This window comes from Agelaius tricolor, unplaced genomic scaffold (assembly GCF_023055355.1).
Source record: "Agelaius tricolor isolate 1412-34295 unplaced genomic scaffold, bAgeTri1.0.p SCAF_96, whole genome shotgun sequence".
NCBI lineage: Eukaryota > Metazoa > Chordata > Aves > Passeriformes > Icteridae > Agelaius > Agelaius tricolor.
In genome coordinates, this window is record NW_027269356.1 from 310,363 (window position 1) to 327,056 (window position 16,694).

Genomic DNA, 16,694 nt, shown 5'->3' on the forward strand with positions numbered 1-16,694 from the left:
AGAAGTGATGGACTCATGGAATGCATCCCTGCCCATGGAAAGGGGTGGACCAGAGTGACCTTTAAGCCCAGACCAGTTCATGATTTGGGGGACACCACACATCACCACACTGGCCACTTGGATACGGGTTTTATTGCACTCCATGTGCCTCCCCCAGGCCAGGGGAGAGCAGCAAGGTGGGGCTGGGGGCTCCCAGCACAGGCTCAGCTCCAGGGGCAGGCTCAGCTCTCAGGCCCGGGCGTGTTCTCCCGCTGGCGGCGGTGCTGGAGCATCCTCTGCACACGGACACTGCACAGGTAGCCGGCGTACACCGTCAGCAGCATCATGGAGCCCGAGAAGGCCTTGTAGCCAAAGTCTGCCAGCTGCTTTCTGGACACCATGGCTGCACCTGAGAGAGACACACAATGCCAGCATGGTCAGCGTTGGAACGGACCTGGAGATCATCCAGTCCAACCCCCTGTGTCCAGGCAGGGTCACCCAGAGCAGGTGACACTGGAGAATGTCCAGGTGTCTCCAGAAAGGAGGATTCCCATGACTCCATGGGGAACTGTTCCAGTGCTCTGCCCCCCTTCATGGAAAGTTCTTCCTCATGTTGAGGTGAAACTTCTTGTGGTCTAGTTTATGACTGTTCCTCCTCATCCTGTTTCTGGGCATCATAAAAAAAAGAGTGTGCCATCATCCTCTGACCCCTTGGAGATATTTATATGTATTAAAAAGGTCCCATCTCAGTCTTCTCTCCAGACTAACCAGGCGCAGCTCCCACAGCCTCCCCTCAGAGAGATGCTCCAGATCCCTCAACATCTTTGTGGCCTGCACTGGACCATCTCCAGCAGCTCCTTGGCCAGCACTGGATGCTCACTGTGGCCAAGGGGCAGGATCCCCTCCCTGAGCTGCTGGCACGCTCTTCCCCATGCATTCCAGGATCCCACCGGTCCTTGGGGCTATTCCTCCGCAGGTGCAGGATCCTGCACTTGCTCTTGTTGAGCTTCATTAGGTTATTCTAATGAATCATTAAGTTTTTCTTTGCGCCAGCCGATGGAGGCTCTGCTGGACGGCAGCACAGCCTTCGGGTGCATCAGCCGCGTTTTGTACCATCACCAGACCCGCTCAGGCTGCTTCCATCCTTTCACCCAGCTCGGTCATGGACACGGTCGGTCCCTGATGAGCTCAGTGAGCACCGGCCCGCAGGAAGGCGGCGGGGAGCAGGGCCGGGAGCGCGGATTCGCGGGTCCGGTCCATCATCCCATCCCATCCCATTCCGTCCGGCCCGGTTTCTCCGGACTAACCGCTCCCGTCCCATCCCATCCTGTCCGGCCCGGTCGCTCCGGACTCCCCGCTCCTGTCCCATCCCACCCGGTCCGGCCCGGTCCGGACTCGCCGCTCCCATTCCACCCCGTCCCATCCCGCTCCGGTCCCTCCGGCCTCACCGCTCCGCTCCCGCTCCGCCGCTCTCCCGGCCCGCGTCACGTGGCGCGGGGCAGTCACGTGCCTGCTGTCGTCACATGTGCCGCGGTCACGTGTGGCCCCGGCGAGCGCGGGAAGCGCGCGCGGTGCCCGCAGCGCCCCCTGGCGGCAGCCCCGCCGCAGTCTCCCCTCAGGGGCCGCTCCCGCCGCCATCGCCGCCGCCTCAGGTCCCCCGGCGAAGCCCGGACGGGCCTCCCTGCACGACGGAACCCGCGGGCCTTCCTCTGAGGTGCGGCTCCGAGGGCCCACAGGGGACAGTCCTTGGCCACGCGTGGATGAGGCCGAGGCTCTCCGGGCCGTGCTGCAGCCCTGAGGCTCAGCAGCGCGGTGCCGTCCCGAACGTCACGGTGGCTTCACAACGGTTCTGGTGACATCCTGAGGGTCCCAGTGCCTCCCCGAGGGTCCTAGTAGTTTCTTGAGGGTCCCAGTGCCATTCCAAGGGCCCGGGTGCCTGCCCAGGGTCCCAGTGTGCCCCCAGCCCAGAGCCTCCTTTCCAACAGGCCGCGTTCCCCCAGGTCCCCTCCTGTTCCCTCAGGTCCCCTCCTGTCCCCCCTGAGGCAGCTGCTCCCCTCCCGGAGCTCCTTTCCAGCCTTTGAGCTCTGCTCTCCCAGTCCTGCTCTATCTGGGGCTCCCTCAAGCTCCAAAGCTGCCAGGGTTACTCTTTCTCCCCTCCTCATCCATCTTTCCCCCAGCAGCAGCTCCGAGGGCTGCAGCACTGGGATGTGCTGAGCCTGCAGAACATAATTCCAAATGGCAAAGGGAAGACTTTTTATAGCTCGGGACATCCAGCTCCAGTGTGGTGTGTTTAAAAGCAAGAGATTGTTGGAGACCTGGGACCCTCAGCAAGGGTCTGTAGTGATTTGAGTGCTTCAGGGTCAAAGAAACATGGACAAGGGGGATGCACAAAGCATTTCCATCACAGAGGAGCTCCCAGCTAAACACAAATCCCTGCTGGATTCTGCTGCAGGTGCTGACAGGAGTTTGCATGAGGGAGCAGAGCCCAGGGACCCTCTCTCCTGCATGAGCTTCGTATCCAAACACTTGGATTCCTTGAAGCCCTTGAAGACAAAGAGAACTAGAAGTGGTGCCAGCCCTGCAGGAACACGCTGGACTTCCTTTATCCTTCCTCCAAGCTCAATAAAGCTCCTCGGCAGAGGAAGCCGTGTTGGCTCCCCCCACACGACAGTTCTGCTGAATTTAAAGGTCACAGAGTGCCTGCTGAGAAAACGTGGCTAATAAAAGGCACAGAAACAAGTGCAGTGCCAACAGATTAAATTCCCCTTGTAAGACACCGAGCAGAGGGTTCAGAGCCCTGGAAAGGTCACTCAGTACGGGGCTCCTTTAAAGACACACAGGGACAAGGCGAGTCTGGGAAAAGCAGCTGGGAAGAGATGAATAAAATCTCACAGCGTGTCCTGGGAAGCCCCAAACGTCAGAGGAAGGGAGGCCTGGGGTGTGTGGGGCCCAGTGCAGTCCTGGCCTGGCTCCTGCTGGCCCCAGGTGAGGACTCTGGACCTGGCTCAATGTTGCAATCCCAACCCGCCATAGTCCTACGGCCAAATTTTAATCCTGGAACCGTTGCTGAGACAAAGCAAGTGGGACACTGTGTGATGTTGGGGCTAAACAGGGACCTACAGGGACGTTCTTGCTGTTTCTGGGACAGCACAGGAGGGTGCAGAGCCAGGAGGGAACGGGCAGTGCCCTGTTTTGAGCGCTCAGCAAATCCAGCAGGCACCAACCCGGCGACAGTGATGCACTGGAGAGCATCTCCTATCTCCTCTCCATGTTTATTGTTATTTCAAAGGAACGCTGCTAGTCAGAGACCCCTTGGTTCTGGGATTTGAATGGGGAGAACAGGGAGCCTTGCAGCATTCCAGCCTTCCAGCCCAGGTAGGATCAGTGACTGCTGGACACTCTGGCCTGAGCAAACAGCTCAGAGGAGCAGAGGGACATGTTGCCCCCCGGACAAGGGGCAAATTTCACAGGCTCAGTGTCAGGCCCAGGACCTCTGTCCTGTCCTGGGATGTTGGACATCTCCATGTACCTGTTGTGGATCATATGCCAATTCCTGCCCCTGTGCCAGAGGGCAGCTTGCAGCATCCCCACATGAGGAAAAGTGTGAGACCCCCTTCCTCCTGTGACAACAGGGGAGCTCCCCAGGGCTGGGGCCATGGGGAGAGCAAAAGCTCTAAACAAACAGACTCCAATGTGCCCCTGGGTCAGCAGGAGCAGCTGGAGGAAAGCAGCACATGGCTGGGTGGCAAGGAATGCCATTGTCTGTGCTGGTGCTGCCTAGAAAGATGCTCAGTGCCTTTGGAAGTCCTGAGAGCTCCACTCACCAGGTGGAGCCTGGCAGGGGACTGTGCCCTCTCCACCAGACAGGGAATGCAAAAGCAGCAGCAGGTAGGGAAGAGCTGGTGTCACCCATAGGGCCCATGGGGCGAAGAGGGAGGACTTGGGACGCTTGTTTTCCCTGCCAGGCAGTGCCCAGCCCTTATCTATCATGATGGCCTGGCAGAGTCCTTCCCAGAGCTGAATCCACTGTGAGGAAGTGGAAGGAGGAAGATGCTCAGCCCTGCTCAGGGCAAACCTTGGCAGCAGCAATTAAACGAGCCCTTCAAAGAGAGGAAGAGGTCAGCAGGTACCTCTGTGGCAGGCTCAGTGTCCAGGGCAGTGTCTGGGGCTGGGGAAGGGAACCTCTGCTCTTCCAGCAGTCTGCAGAGGCTCCCAGGAGACCCAGAGTCCTTCCAAGGCTGTGGCAGCAGATGAGGTTGGTGTGGGCAGGAGCTCTCAGCACATGTCAGCAGGACCTGTGCTCTGCAGGCAGAGCCCCTTACATGTGCTCAGGGTGGTTCTGCAGACACGTGATGAAGTCAGTGACAGGTTTTCCCTCGTAGCAGATCCGATACACAGCAGTGAAGAGGGGGAACCTGTGGGCAGACAAAGTCACCCCCAGATGGCAGAGTCAGAGCACCTTGACTTCTGTCATGGCATGCAGGACAGAATGGGGGCCAATGGCACTGTGCCCCATCCAACAGGCCACTCCTGCCCAGCTGGTGGGGGCTTTCCCCTCCTGCTGCTCCTGAAAAGGTCCCAGCTCCACCCCAACAAAGCACAGAGATTCCAGCACTCACTTCTCCACTGCATTCTTGCTCTTGAGGATTCGATGCAGCTCAGCAGATGTCTGGGGACCCTGCAGCTTCTGCCCATTCAGCATCTCCTTCTCCAGCTGCTCGATGGACTGAAACAACACAGCAGTGAGGAGCTGGACCTGCAGCCCTGCTGCTGCACCACGTTCCTGCCCTGGAGCTGGGCTGCAGCGCTAGCCAAGCACAGATGGATCCCACAGTGCTAAGGGGGATCACCTCTCTGCCTGCTCACCAGCTTGATGCAGAGATCACAGAATCATGGAATACCCTGAGTTGGAAGGCACCCACAAGGATCATCCAGTTGAACTCCTGGCCCCCCACAGACACCCCAACAACCCCACCCTGTGCCTGAGAGTGTTGTCCAAACGTCCCTTGAGCTCTGGCAGCCTTGGGGAACCTGTTCAGTGCCCGACCACCCTTGTGTGAAGAAGTTTTCCTGCTATCCCACCTAAAGCTGCCCTGACCAGCTTTATCCACACACTTTTACCAGTGTCAGCCGCTCCCAGCTGTGCTCACCTTCCCAGTCTTGGCAAAAGCCTCGGCCACCTTGCGGTTGCGGCCCCCGTAGCAGGTGGTGATGAGGTCGGCAACGCCGCAGCTCTCCAGGAAGGTGGAGGAGGTGACAGGGCCCTTACAGAAGAGTTTGGCAAAGCCAATCATCTCCATCAGGCCCAGGCGGATCACGGCAGCCTTGGTGTTGTCACCGTAGCCAAGCCCATCACAGAAACCGGCCCCTACAGCCACCACATTCTGGAAAACAGTGGCAATGCGGAGGGATCTGTTCCCAACAGAGCTTGGGGCTTGGCTGCCTCCGTGAGCAGCCTGTGTGATCCCAAGCACTGGCTGCTGTCTGTGCCAGTGCCCAGCATCCCTCCTCCCCCCAGCTCCCTGCAGAGCCCCAGGCTCTGCTCACCTTGAGAGCCCCACAGATCTCTACAGTGTCAGCTTCCTGCACCACCGACACACGGAAGTTGGGGGTCTGCATCAGGTCCTTCAGCATCTGCCCGTGCTTCATGTTCTTGCAGCCTGAGGAGACAAAGGGACAAGGAAGAAGATGATGGGGAAGACCCATGAGGTAGGTCCATGCTCTCCTGAAGGTCATTCAGTGAGAGGAACCTATTGCCCAACCAATGTTGCAAAACAGTTGCAGGTCCACACAGAGTCAGGCACAGACTGCCTGACAGATAAGCAATGTTCAACTTTGACATTCCCAGAACACAGGGGACAATCCATGCTGCTGTCACGCAAGACAGAAATGACTTTCTGAATGCTCAGTAGGTTAAAGGCATCTTCAAAGGTTGTAAATTTGGGGTTGCAGCTTTCTGTCCTGGTTGTCCCTGCAGGGTCCTGTGTGCTCACAGGGGTTGTGGGCTCTGCTCCACCTCCCAGCCTCCTACCCAGTGTGTTTGCTGTTGTTTAATAAAACAACACTTTGAATGCCACAACTTCTGACCCAGCAAACGGTTCTGTTTGTCTTGGCTCTGTGCACAGTCCCCAGCAGTGTGGAGGGTGTTGGAACTGTCGCCAGATGAACTTCCAAGCAGCCCTGGCTAGCAATAACATGAGATCCAGGTGGGCATCCTGTGAAGCCCAAGGAAATCAAGGATGGAAATTATTCCTAAAGGGCCTCTTGTTGCCCACCTCTTTAATTTGTGCCAGGCAGCTGCCTGCTGTTCCTGCTCCATGCTGGCAGGAACTTTTAGCTGCACAACCCCATTGTTAATGAAGCGAGTGATCCCAGCACAAACCCTGGGAATGAGCTCAGCCAGCTCCTATGGAGCCTCCTGTCTCCCCAGGGAACAGGGCCAGTTCACCCAAGGCAGCAGGAGTTTGAGCTGCACCATACTCTGCCCTTTGCCTCTTCCTGCTAATCACAAATGGAAGCTGCTAACGAGGAGGGCTCCTTACCAATGGTGGTTTCACAGAACTTCTCTTCTGCCACTTCATTGGCAATATTGGCCCCCATGAGCACGCTCATTTCTATTCCCAGTTTCTCATGGATGATGTCTGAGATCAGCCTCAGCCCATCTGGTCCTTCATCCACACCCTGGGGACAGCCAGGGACAGAGATCACAGCATCAATCACACTGGGATAGACCTCTAAGGACATTGAGTCCAGCCTTTGACTGAACACCACCTTGCCAACCAGACAATGAGCACCTGCCCCTCCTGGACACCTGCCCTGCACCCCAATCCTGCCATTCCCTGTGCTGCAGTGCTGTGACTGATCCTGATGTGCAGAGCTGTGCCCTGCTCCTCTCAGCACCGAGATCCCCCTTATGCCCTCACCCTTCTCCACCAACCCCTCCAAATCCCCACAAAGACTCTGCCCCCACTTCCCTTCCTCCCCACACTGCCCATTTCTGTTCCAAAATCCCTGGATTCCCTTAGCAGCCACCCCCAGCCAGGCTGCTTCCAGCTCCCCTGCCCTTGCCCCACACCCTGGCGAGCGCTGCTCCTGCTCACACCTTGATGAGTGACATCCCAATGGCCTCTTTCTTCACGTGGCCCTTGAGCTGGTCACAGACTTTGCCGATGAACTGGTGGGGCACCACGAACAGGAGGACATCAGCCCCTGCACAGGCTTTGAGCAGGTCTGGCTCTGCCACCTGAATAGAGTGTGACTGTTGTTAGGGACTGGCAAGATGGATGGCAAGGAAGGGCCCAAAGTCACCATGCTGAGGTCCCTGCCAGCAGAGGGGCTGGTGGGATGATCCCAGAGCAGAGGGGATGATGCCAGCTCAGAGGCAGCCACATGGCCTCCAGCCCAGCCTGTGGGATGCCAGAGCAGAGTCAAAGGTGGGCAGTGAGAGCAGCCAGGGCTGCAGCTCATCCAAGCACAGATGAAGGTCAGTGGGAGGGCATAACTGAGCCCCGCACAGCCCGGTGCACACCCTGCCTTCACACCCGGGGTTCCAGCAGCCCCCCAGAGCTGCTGGTCTCTCTCCAAAGCCCAGCCATCAGCTCTGCCCCTCGGAGACGCTGCTGGCAGCCCACACTCACCACGTTGGGGGGCAGCTTGTGCCCCGGCAGGTACTTGACGTTCTCGTGCTCCGTGTTGATGATGTCCGTGAGCCGCCGGCCGCCCACCTCCTCCTCCAGCACCCACATGTTCACCTGGTTCTCGAAGCTGCCCAGCCGAGCTGTGTTGCTGCCGGCGATCTTGGCGATGGCCGAGCCCCTGCGAGGGCAGAGGGTGGCCGTGGTTGTGGGCACCGGGGAGCCCAGGGCACCACAGGTCACGCTGTGACCTGCAGGAATGGGGACGGCTGGCACCGGCTGCCGAGGGGGGACAGGGCAGGACAGGGACCGCGCTGTGCTCGCCGAGGGGAGCCGGGTGCCCGGCGCTCACCAGTTGCCAGAGCCCACGACGCAAACCTTCTTGCCACCCATGGTGCCGGGAGCGGGGCACTGCGGTTTGGAAGCCGCCTCTGCTATTTCAAGGCTGCCCGGAGCAGGGGCGGCCCCGGCCCGCCCCCGGCCCCGCCTCGCCCCGGGGGCCCCGGGCACCCCCTCCGTGCGCGGCAGGTGCAGAGCGCTGCCCTGGAGCGGCTCAGGTCCCCCAGAACCAGGAGCCGTAGAATCACGGAGTCATGCAATACCCTGAGCTGGAAGGGACCCCCAAAGACTGGGGAGTCCAAGCCCTGGCCCTGAACAGCACACCCCAACAATCCCACCCCGTGCCTGACAGCGTTGTCCAAACACCCCTTGAGCTCTGGCAGGGTCAGGGTTGTGACCGTTCCCTGGGGAGCCTGTTCAGTGCCTGAGGTCTCTGGGGGAAAATACCTTTTTCCTAATATCCATCCCATCCCCCCTGACACCGCTCCAGCCTTTCCCCAGGGTCCTGACACTGTCCCAGAGAGCAGGGATCAGAGCTGTCCCTCTGCTGCCCCGCGTGAGGAAGCTGCAGACCCCTTGGCAGGGCACTCGCTAAGCTGACTCGTGACTGCTGACCCTTTCTGCAGAGAAGCTTTTCATTGTCCCCCTCTTGCTACAAAGTGCCATTTCCCCCAAAATGAAGGAGCAGGAACCACCTGGTGCAGCCCCAGCACTCAGCTCCTGCCCCTGCCACAGCCAGCAGCACTTTCCCCTTCACACAGAGGATCCTTCCCTTGCCCCAAGGGCTCCCAGGTCTGCAGCAAAGCAGTTACATTCTATAAACAAGCAGGGTGAAGAGAATAAATCCCTTTCTGCATAATTTTAAACCTTGCATGTAAACTGTACTTCAGTTTCCTTCAAATTCTGCCCTACTCCCTTCGGCACAATCCAGGCTGCCACAATCCAGCCAAGTGGACACGAGGCAGTTCAGGATTTATTAGCACTGGCCACTGGATTTCCAGTTTTGCTCAAGTTACTTTGTTTACCACAAAAGCACTTTGCAAAGGCTTAGCAGAGAGTCTGCAAGCTGGGAGATCCCTTCCATGAAGGGCTCGCTATAAAAGGCCAAAATATGAAGAACATTTTCCCTCCAGTCACTTAACCCTGCTGGCTTTGAGAAGAAGAAAGCAAGCAGAGATAATGGTGTCCCTTCCCTGGGAGTCACCAGGCTCATCCCCCATGGCAGCTGGGAGAGTGCAAGCTGTCAGCACGGAAGGAGGAGGACAGCTTCCTTCACAGGAGTCTTTTATTAAAACTGGGTGACGTCTACAAGGATACAGTACAAAAAAAAAATTTTGGTCCATGGAAAAAACCGTAATACTCAGTTAAGAAAAGCAGTTACTCTGCAATAGCTACGTTTGCCTATGTAGGACTCAGCATCCCTCCTGTGGGAGTACCCTGAGGAGTCAGGGGCTGCTTCTCCAGCACCAAGACCTTCATCCCAGTACCACGGAGGAGCATTTCAGAAGGGCAGAGGAGAGGGGAAGTCGAGAGTCTATTACTCACAGACATGTAGTAACACAGACACAAGGAGTAAGTAGTAGGGCCACCCAGGTGCTCCAACTCACAGCAGCCTCCCCAGCCGCACTGAACTGGGTGAGTGCTCATCAGTAACATGATCCTGCAGCTATTCCAAGAGTCAGACCAGCTTTGAGTCCATTTGCATTATAGTCGCGAGCACAAACACTGGGATTGGAGTGAAGAGGAGCTATTTCATTCTCCTAAGCCTGGCCACCAGTACCTCATTCCAAGAGGAGGCATCGGGGCTGCTACTCCTCACAGTGGAGAAAATCTATTTGTACATTCCTGAACCATGCTGGGCCCTATGGCAGCCCCACAGCCTAAAACTTGAATAAAAACCACAGGAGCTTCAGCATGGAAACACCTGCTAACTCACATATGCTTGGAAAAATGTCCTTTTCCAAGGACTGTCCTGTCCTTGGACCCTTGGACCCACACGAAGGAGCCTCTGGTCCCCACAGCAAGTGACACAGGACAACTGTCCTGAAGGAATGAGCCTACAACACTGTCCCTGCAGAATTCCAGGCAGCTGCTCCATCTCCTCTCCCTGCTCCAGGGAACACAAGCAGCCACGTGGTTTGCTGGAAGCCACTGGGAGGTGTTTGAAGTGCAGAGCGCTGCATCACTCCAACGCTTCCACATCCCTGCAGGAAGCCAAGGCCTTGTCTCCCTGTGATCCCAGCCCAGGACAGTCCATCATGGAACACGCAGGGAATGGGGCAGGGGAGAAGGGAGAAGGGAAGAAGCAATTCTCTATACAGTTCAGTAACTTCCTCAAGGAGGAGAGTGACCTATGAGGCAGCCCAGTGCAGCAGCACCCTCTGAGGAGGGGGTGAGGGCAGGGAGGTATGTCAGCTCATGGCATCCTGCCCACGACAGCGCCTGGCACGGGCTGTAAAACGTGGCAGGGAAGAGCCCAGCCACACCTTAAAGCAGAGCCAGGCTTCAGAGCCAGCTCTGAGAGCCCAACCAGATGCTGGTTGGGGAGGAATGGGCTGAGAGAAGGCTCTGAGTCACTCTGGCTACCGGGGACACTACAGGCAGTGCAGAGTCACGGGGACGCTCGTGGAAGCCTTGGGACTGACAAGGCAACAGTCAGGAAGAAAACCAGGTAGAAATGTGTGCTCATTGGAGCCTGTCTGCTCGCCCCAGGTGTCCTGGACTTGCCCCTGAAGGGACAATGCCAGGATGAATAACGTGGGCCTCGCTGCCAGAGTGGGATTCGGTGAGCTGGAACAGTGAGCTCTGCAGCTCTGTCTCCACCAACAGCTGTGATGCTTCTGCCTGGGGAGGAGCAGAGCAGCCTATGTGTTCCGGATGCCCAGGGCCTGCTCCAGTTCTTGCCGTCTCTGCTGCACCTGCAAGAGGAGCAGAGTTGCAGCATTAACACCCCTGGGTGGTGCAGCTCCAACTGGGACCAAGATGCAACCACCACCTCCCCCAGCACTGTGTGGCCCAAGGAGTGCCAGCACAGAGGGGCACCCCAGCCTGGGGACGCTCACCTTGGAGTAGAAGTATCGGCACACGGCTTCCTGCGCCCACGGCTGGAAGTAGAACTCAGCTCTGCGCTCCTCCTCGGGATTCCCAACGACATCAGTCATTGTCTGGGAGCACAAAGGCACAACAGCTCAGGGAGTGCAAAAGCTCTGGCTCTGCTGAGCAAACCCACCCCCTTCCCTTTCCTCACACACATCTCAGTGCACTCAGGTCAGCTTCTTACGCTTGACTCAAATCCCAGCCTCGCTTTCCGAGGAGGAAATTGCTTCCTTCTCTCTGTGGGAGCTCATTCTAATGAGGGAAGCGTGTGAACTGGACCACCTTCCACACAAGACAAAGCTTCTACCTTCAAATCCCGGCACTGGGACTGGAGCCAGTCGTTGATGAAGCCCTGAGGATCTCGGGCAAAGCTCAGCATGAACTCGCGCTGTGTCTTCAGCTGGTTGATGGTCTCAATTGTTTCATGGATCTGCAGGAGACAAACACAGAATGGAACTGCTGAACAGGGGAGAAGTCAGAAACATCAAGGGATCCAACACATGAAGGCAAATTCTTACACTCTCTAGTTCACTTACACTTACCAGGATGTTCAGCTCCCAGCTTCCTGCTCTCTAAATATTACCAATTTTCCCATAGACTGGTTGCTTTAAAAATTACATTTCCAGGTACAGCCACGTTTGTAAACATGGCTCATCCCACTGCAGCTTCCAAACAACAGAGCACTCCTGTTCTGTGTCCAGAGAGACATCCCTGCTGAGCAACAAGGAGAGCAGATCTGAAGGAGCTTTTCCTACCTTGTTATCCAGAGCAGCAATTTCCTGTTGGCTGGCTGTGGAGAGCAGGAAGGAATTCATCTGAGTTTTCAGGGTATCGTCCACCTCCACGTCAATGTCATAGCAGGCTGTCTTCTTCTGGTCATTTGGGTCAACACTGGGGACATCCACAAGAAGCCAAAATCAGGGAGCAGCTCCAGAAAGAAGGCAAAGTCTGGGACCAGTTCAAGGAAGCAGCAAATGCAGCTCCTCTGGGATGCTGCAGCAAACGGGCTGCAGGCAGGGACAGGGACAAGCCATGCCACTGTCAGCCTCAGCCCCAAAAACAGCTAAAGCTTTGCAGCAAAAGAAAAGAATGATTGCTCCACTAAGGTTTCTATCCACAGCAAAGGACAGCAGGGATGTGGGAGTGCCTTTGGAAGATGGATGTGGTAATGAAAGAGGCGGCTGCTCTTGCACAAAGAACAGTGACAGGCAACATGGGAACTGCTGCTGAAAATCAGGACACAGCACATTGTCTTCCCAGCCAGCCTCATCCATCCCTCCCTCCCACTCCTTCCACTCCTTCCTGGAAACAGGAACAGCCGTGGAGCAGCCTCACCTGATCACATGGTTGATGATGATCGGCTCGGGGGGCATCAGCAAGGCATGAAGCCTTTGTGGGATCTCTGAGAACTTCATCCGCTGCGACTCAAATATCTGTGACAGAGACAGGGCTGAGGGAGGAGCAGGGGCTCGCTGCAGCCACCCCTGCGGGGGCTGCCCACGCTGGGAACTGCTCCAGGCGCTGCTGCTCCAGCCCTGCCACTGCTCACCTGCTGCAGGTACTTGTCACAGATGACAAACTCCCGCTCGTGGGGGTCCTGCAGCTTGTGGGTCTTGATGTACTGCCACAGGGCCTGGATGATCACGGGCCGGGTCTGCGTGTGGATGCCCAGCAGCCGAGCCAGGCGCGGATCCAGCTTGAACTGGGGAGGCTGAACAAAGAGCACCGAGAGGTGAGGCAGCCCAGACACAGGTAATGGTGCACGCCCAGCACCGCTGCTCCCAGCATGGAATCATGGAATGGTTTGGGTTGGGAAGGACCTTAAAGAAATCTCCTTCCACCCCTGCCATTGGCAGGGGCACCTTCCACTACCCAGGGTTGCTCCAAGCCCTGTCCAACCTGACCTTGGGCACTTCCAGGGATAGCCACAGTTTTCCTGGGCAGTTATGCCAGGGCCTCACCACCCCCAGAGGGAGGATTTTTTCCCTACTGTGTTACCTGGTAATCCAGCATCAGCAGGACAGTGCAGCGCACGTTCACATCCCCTGGCCTCTTCACCTGGAAGCCATCTGTCTCCTGAGTCGTAGCAGTCCTGTGCCACTGGAACATGAAAGGGAATTCAGAAGCCCCCCAGACATGATTCCCCCTGCTCCTGCTGCTGGGCACCCAAAAGCTTTGCCAGTAAATCCCACCCAACTAGAGAAAACTCCAATTCTTCCTACTTAGAGTTTAAACAAGAGTCAATACATTTGTTCCGACCTTCAGCAAGTGAGAGGAAAAGCCAAAGTGAGAATTCAAGAGCTCCTGGCTCCCAGGAGCCTCAAGGATTCCCACCTCCCAAGTTGTAAATGACACACAAACCCCACCTGCTGAAACACCAACCCACTTTTAGAGGAAACACAGCAAAAAGCAGCTCACCTCTACTAGGTGATTGTCAGGGCCATACAGGTCTTTATCAAGTTCAATGACCAGAGATTTAAAGAAGGACGAAAATTTCCTTTTCTGCTTGGTGGCATCATATTTGGACAGAGCAGACTGCAAGCAACACAGGGAGGAAGAGGGTTAGGGCAGCAAGTCTCAGCACTCAAGCACAGCCACCGTGCACGACAGCTCCTGTAAGTTCTGACCACCTGAATTCACCAACGTGTGCTCAAAAATCGAGTTTCCAAGTGAGAAAGGGAAAGACTGGAGTTAAAGATGAGCTCGCAGGAGTTAAACCCCTCAGCAGTTACGTACAATGCCAGTGCCCTGGTTCTCAGAGCCGGGGACACAAGTGCCACTGAGCTGCTCTCACCAGTGATTCTCACAACTCTAAGAACTTTGGACAACTCATGTCCTGCCATGGGGACACACATCGGTCTGCAAGCTGGGCTCTCGGTCTCGTCACCATCAGACTCCTTGGAAAACAGAGATGAAGGAGGATATCAAGCCCCAGCTGTGCTCTCAGACACTAGGAAACTGGTTTCATTGCCAACTCCAGATCCACAGTCCCCTCTGAGGCTGGGTACTGCCCACTTACATCCTCCAACAGCCGTCCTTCCACCCGAAGCTCCCAGGAGGCGACGGTTCCTTCGCCATCCTCCGCGTCTGACTTGGCGGGGTTGAAGGTGTTGGAGATAAAAATACGCAGCTTTCGCTTTTGCTAGGAGAACAAACATCAGCTAATTAATAATCAGTTAATTCTCCTGCACAGGGCCAACTGTGCTGCACAAGCTTTGCTACAACTGAGCTCAGTGTTCTCAGCTGCCTCACATTCCCCCCTCCTGGTGCACACAGTGAGGACAGAAGAGCTGCTGGTCCCAGTCCTTGGCACTGTCCAGAGCATGGGACCCCTGATTTGCCACACTCACAGGACACAGCCCTTCAGTGCCCTCCTGCTGCCTGAACTCAGGAGCCTGCAGAGCCTGGATACAACCATGGACCCCCCTACCTTGATGGGGCGTTTCAGAGCCTCCTGGATATCCAGGCGCTTCCTCATGATGGTCTGGTCCAGCTTCCTCTCGAAGGCCAGCAGGTCCATGTAGGCCTGGGACTCGGGCACGAGCTCACGGATCTATGGCCAGGCAAGGATGGAAATGCCCATCAGCTCCCCAGGCTGCCTCACCTCCCCCTGAGCCCCTCCCCATGTCCCACTCACCCGCTGTGGGAGGATTTTATCTGCCATCTTCTTCTTCTTGGCACTGACAGGGGCAAGAGGCAAAGGAGGTGTGAAAATGGGAATAGCTCTGGGCACAGGAACTCAAAAACCTGCAGCTCCCCAGTTAGCTGGGCCCTGCTCAGTGTGGCTAACTGGTTATCTCAATGCCCCCCACCCCTCTGAGCACTCACAAAGGGAATTACATCTGTTGGGAAGGGGGTTCATCCCTTGGGAAGGAAGACCTGCCACAACGCCCACACCAAGTGACCTTCCTGCCTCAATCAACTTTGGGTTGGCTTTTCCAGGAACAGCATTTTAAATTCAGCATGAATTTCATTCTCACTGGGGCATCACATCAGGATGCAGGCACGTGACATAGACTCAGCCCTGCCCAGTGCTGTCCTCCAGTGCCAGGGGAAGCACAAGGACCTGACAGGACCTCTCAGCCCCTGAGCGCTGCAGGATGGCTGAGAACTCCAGAATCTTTGAGATTGGAAAAGCCCTTCTAGACCCCTGACTCCAACCTGTGCCTGATCCCCACCCTGTCACCAACCAAGAGCACTCAGTGCCATGCCCATCATTCTTTGAAAACCTCCAAGGATGGGAACTCCACCACCTTCCTGGGCAGCCCCTTCCAAAACCTGGCAATTTCCATGAAGAAATTCCTCCCGATGCCCACGACAGCCCAGGGGATGTTGCTGGTGCCCCGAGATGCTCCCATTGTCCGGGATGTCCCCGTTACCCCGGGATGTGCCCTCTCCCCGTGCCCCCCGTGCCTTACTTGTGGTTGCGGTTGGGCACCGCCTGCGGCTGCACCTGCTGAAGCTGCTGCGGCGCCGGCCGCTTGCGAGCCTGGTCCAGCCCGGCCTGCGCCAGCGCGGGCCGCACGGCTGGGCTCCCACCGTAGCCGGGAGGACCCATGGCCGGGCCCTGCGGCGCCAGGCGGCCGCCCGGCAGCATCCCGGGGCGCTGCGGAGAGAACAGAGCCGGTCAGCGCCCGCCGAGCCCGGCCCCGCGCCCCGCCCCGCGCCGCCCCGCCTCACCGGGTAGGCGGCTCCGGGAAGCGGCGAGCGGTACAGGCCCTGCCCCGGCGCCGGGCCCATGCGCACCGCCCCGCCCGGCGCTCCCGGGCCCAGCGCGGCCCCGGGCGCGGCTCCGGCGCCGCCGCCGCTCGCAGGCCCCGACTGGAACCCGGCCCGCGCCGCCATCTTGTCTCGCACAAAGGGAGCGGAACCGGAAATGGCCCCGCACGGCGCGCGGAGCGCCGGGGAGGAGCCGCCCGCGCCCGCCGCCCGTGGCGCCCCCTGCCGGAGGGGAGGAACGAGCGGCGGGGACGGCGGATTTGGGGGTGCGGGAAGGGGATCGGGGACGTTGAGGGGTGGGGTTGGGGTGCGGGATGGTCCCAAACGCTGGGAAGGGTTGGGGGTTTCAACCCCCACTCCCCGGCCGTGATTACAGCCCCTGTTCCCTGGTGCTGGAGCCTCCCTTGCTGTGGGATGTGTTTGGAAGGAGGTGGATGCGCCTTTCCCAGGGATGGAGGGCTCTGATGTGCAGGTGGGGCAGTGACACCCCTCACCTAAGCTGCCCTCTGTAACGTTCAGGGGGAATTTCTCCATGGAAAGGGTGTGAGGGGCTGCCCTGGGAGGTGGTGGAGTCGCCATCCCTGGAGGTGTCCAAGGAACAGCTGGACATGGCAGCTCTGGTGGGGATCACTCACAGTTTGGACTTGGTGATCTTTTCCAACCTCAGGGATTCTGGGATATTAGGGATGAAATTTATGGGGAAAACAAATGGCCACGAATGGGCCCAGTTTGTGCAGGTTCAGGCAGAGGAAAAGGATTCCTGTCTCCCCTGGGGTTCCTCCAGAGCAGGAGGTTGGAGTTAAAGGCCACTTTCTGCAAGTATTAACATTAAGTTCCTTCTCCCTGAAGCAGTTTCCTGTGCTCAGAGAGAAAAGGGACACAAACCCAGTCAGCATTAATCCATGGAAAAAGCCAAGTGCGCAGTCA

The 16,694-nt window shown here is 57.5% G+C and overlaps 3 protein-coding genes across 3 annotated transcripts; all 3 read right to left on the reverse strand.

Moving 5' to 3' along the window:
- Positions 1–114: 114 nt before the first annotated feature.
- Positions 115–1,539, reverse strand: COX14 (cytochrome c oxidase assembly factor COX14). The gene is made up of 2 exons (XM_071418899.1): positions 1,428–1,539; positions 115–388 (listed from the first exon to the last, which is right to left on the reverse strand). The coding sequence occupies exon 2, from the start codon at positions 378–380 to the stop codon at positions 222–224; it is 159 nt and encodes a 52-aa protein (XP_071275000.1). The 5' UTR covers positions 381–388; positions 1,428–1,539; the 3' UTR covers positions 115–221.
- A 1,693-nt stretch (positions 1,540–3,232) lies between these two features.
- Positions 3,233–9,081, reverse strand: GPD1 (glycerol-3-phosphate dehydrogenase 1). Its single transcript, XM_071418898.1, has 8 exons — positions 7,966–9,081; positions 7,617–7,794; positions 7,082–7,222; positions 6,522–6,660; positions 5,527–5,639; positions 5,130–5,363; positions 4,599–4,705; positions 3,233–4,394 (listed from the first exon to the last, which is right to left on the reverse strand). The coding sequence occupies exons 1-8, from the start codon at positions 8,004–8,006 to the stop codon at positions 4,298–4,300; spliced, it is 1,050 nt and encodes a 349-aa protein (XP_071274999.1). The 5' UTR covers positions 8,007–9,081; the 3' UTR covers positions 3,233–4,297.
- Positions 9,082–9,219: 138 nt separating this feature from the next.
- Positions 9,220–15,919, reverse strand: SMARCD1 (SWI/SNF related BAF chromatin remodeling complex subunit D1). Its single transcript, XM_071418895.1, has 13 exons — positions 15,729–15,919; positions 15,467–15,654; positions 14,686–14,728; positions 14,479–14,601; positions 14,068–14,190; positions 13,467–13,583; positions 13,047–13,148; positions 12,598–12,759; positions 12,384–12,481; positions 11,804–11,939; positions 11,356–11,478; positions 11,015–11,116; positions 9,220–10,870 (listed from the first exon to the last, which is right to left on the reverse strand). The coding sequence occupies exons 1-13, from the start codon at positions 15,891–15,893 to the stop codon at positions 10,817–10,819; spliced, it is 1,536 nt and encodes a 511-aa protein (XP_071274996.1). The 5' UTR covers positions 15,894–15,919; the 3' UTR covers positions 9,220–10,816.
- Between the last annotated feature and the right edge of the window lie 775 nt (positions 15,920–16,694).

Excerpts from the sequence above, each read along its gene's own strand:
- GPD1 (XM_071418898.1), bottom strand. The coding sequence starts at position 8,006 with ATGGGTGGCAAGAAGGTTTGCGTCGTGGGCTCTGGCAACTG. Across the intron at positions 7,223-7,616 it reads ACAAGCTGCCCCCCAACGTG|GTGGCAGAGCCAGACCTGCT; the intron begins GTGAGTGTGGGC and ends CACTCTATTCAG. Across the intron at positions 6,661-7,081 it reads TTGGGATGTCACTCATCAAG|GGTGTGGATGAAGGACCAGA; the intron begins GTGTGAGCAGGA and ends GGCTGTCCCCAG.
- COX14 (XM_071418899.1), bottom strand. The coding sequence starts at position 380 with ATGGTGTCCAGAAAGCAGCTGGCAGACTTTGGCTACAAGGCCTTCTCG.
- SMARCD1 (XM_071418895.1), bottom strand. The coding sequence starts at position 15,893 with ATGGCGGCGCGGGCCGGGTTCCAGTCGGGGCCTGCGAGCGGCGGCGGC. Across the intron at positions 13,584-14,067 it reads AAGGACGGCTGTTGGAGGAT|TCTGCTCTGTCCAAATATGA; the intron begins GTAAGTGGGCAG and ends TGTTGCTTGCAG. Across the intron at positions 13,149-13,466 it reads CTGACAATCACCTAGTAGAG|TGGCACAGGACTGCTACGAC; the intron begins GTGAGCTGCTTT and ends TTCATGTTCCAG.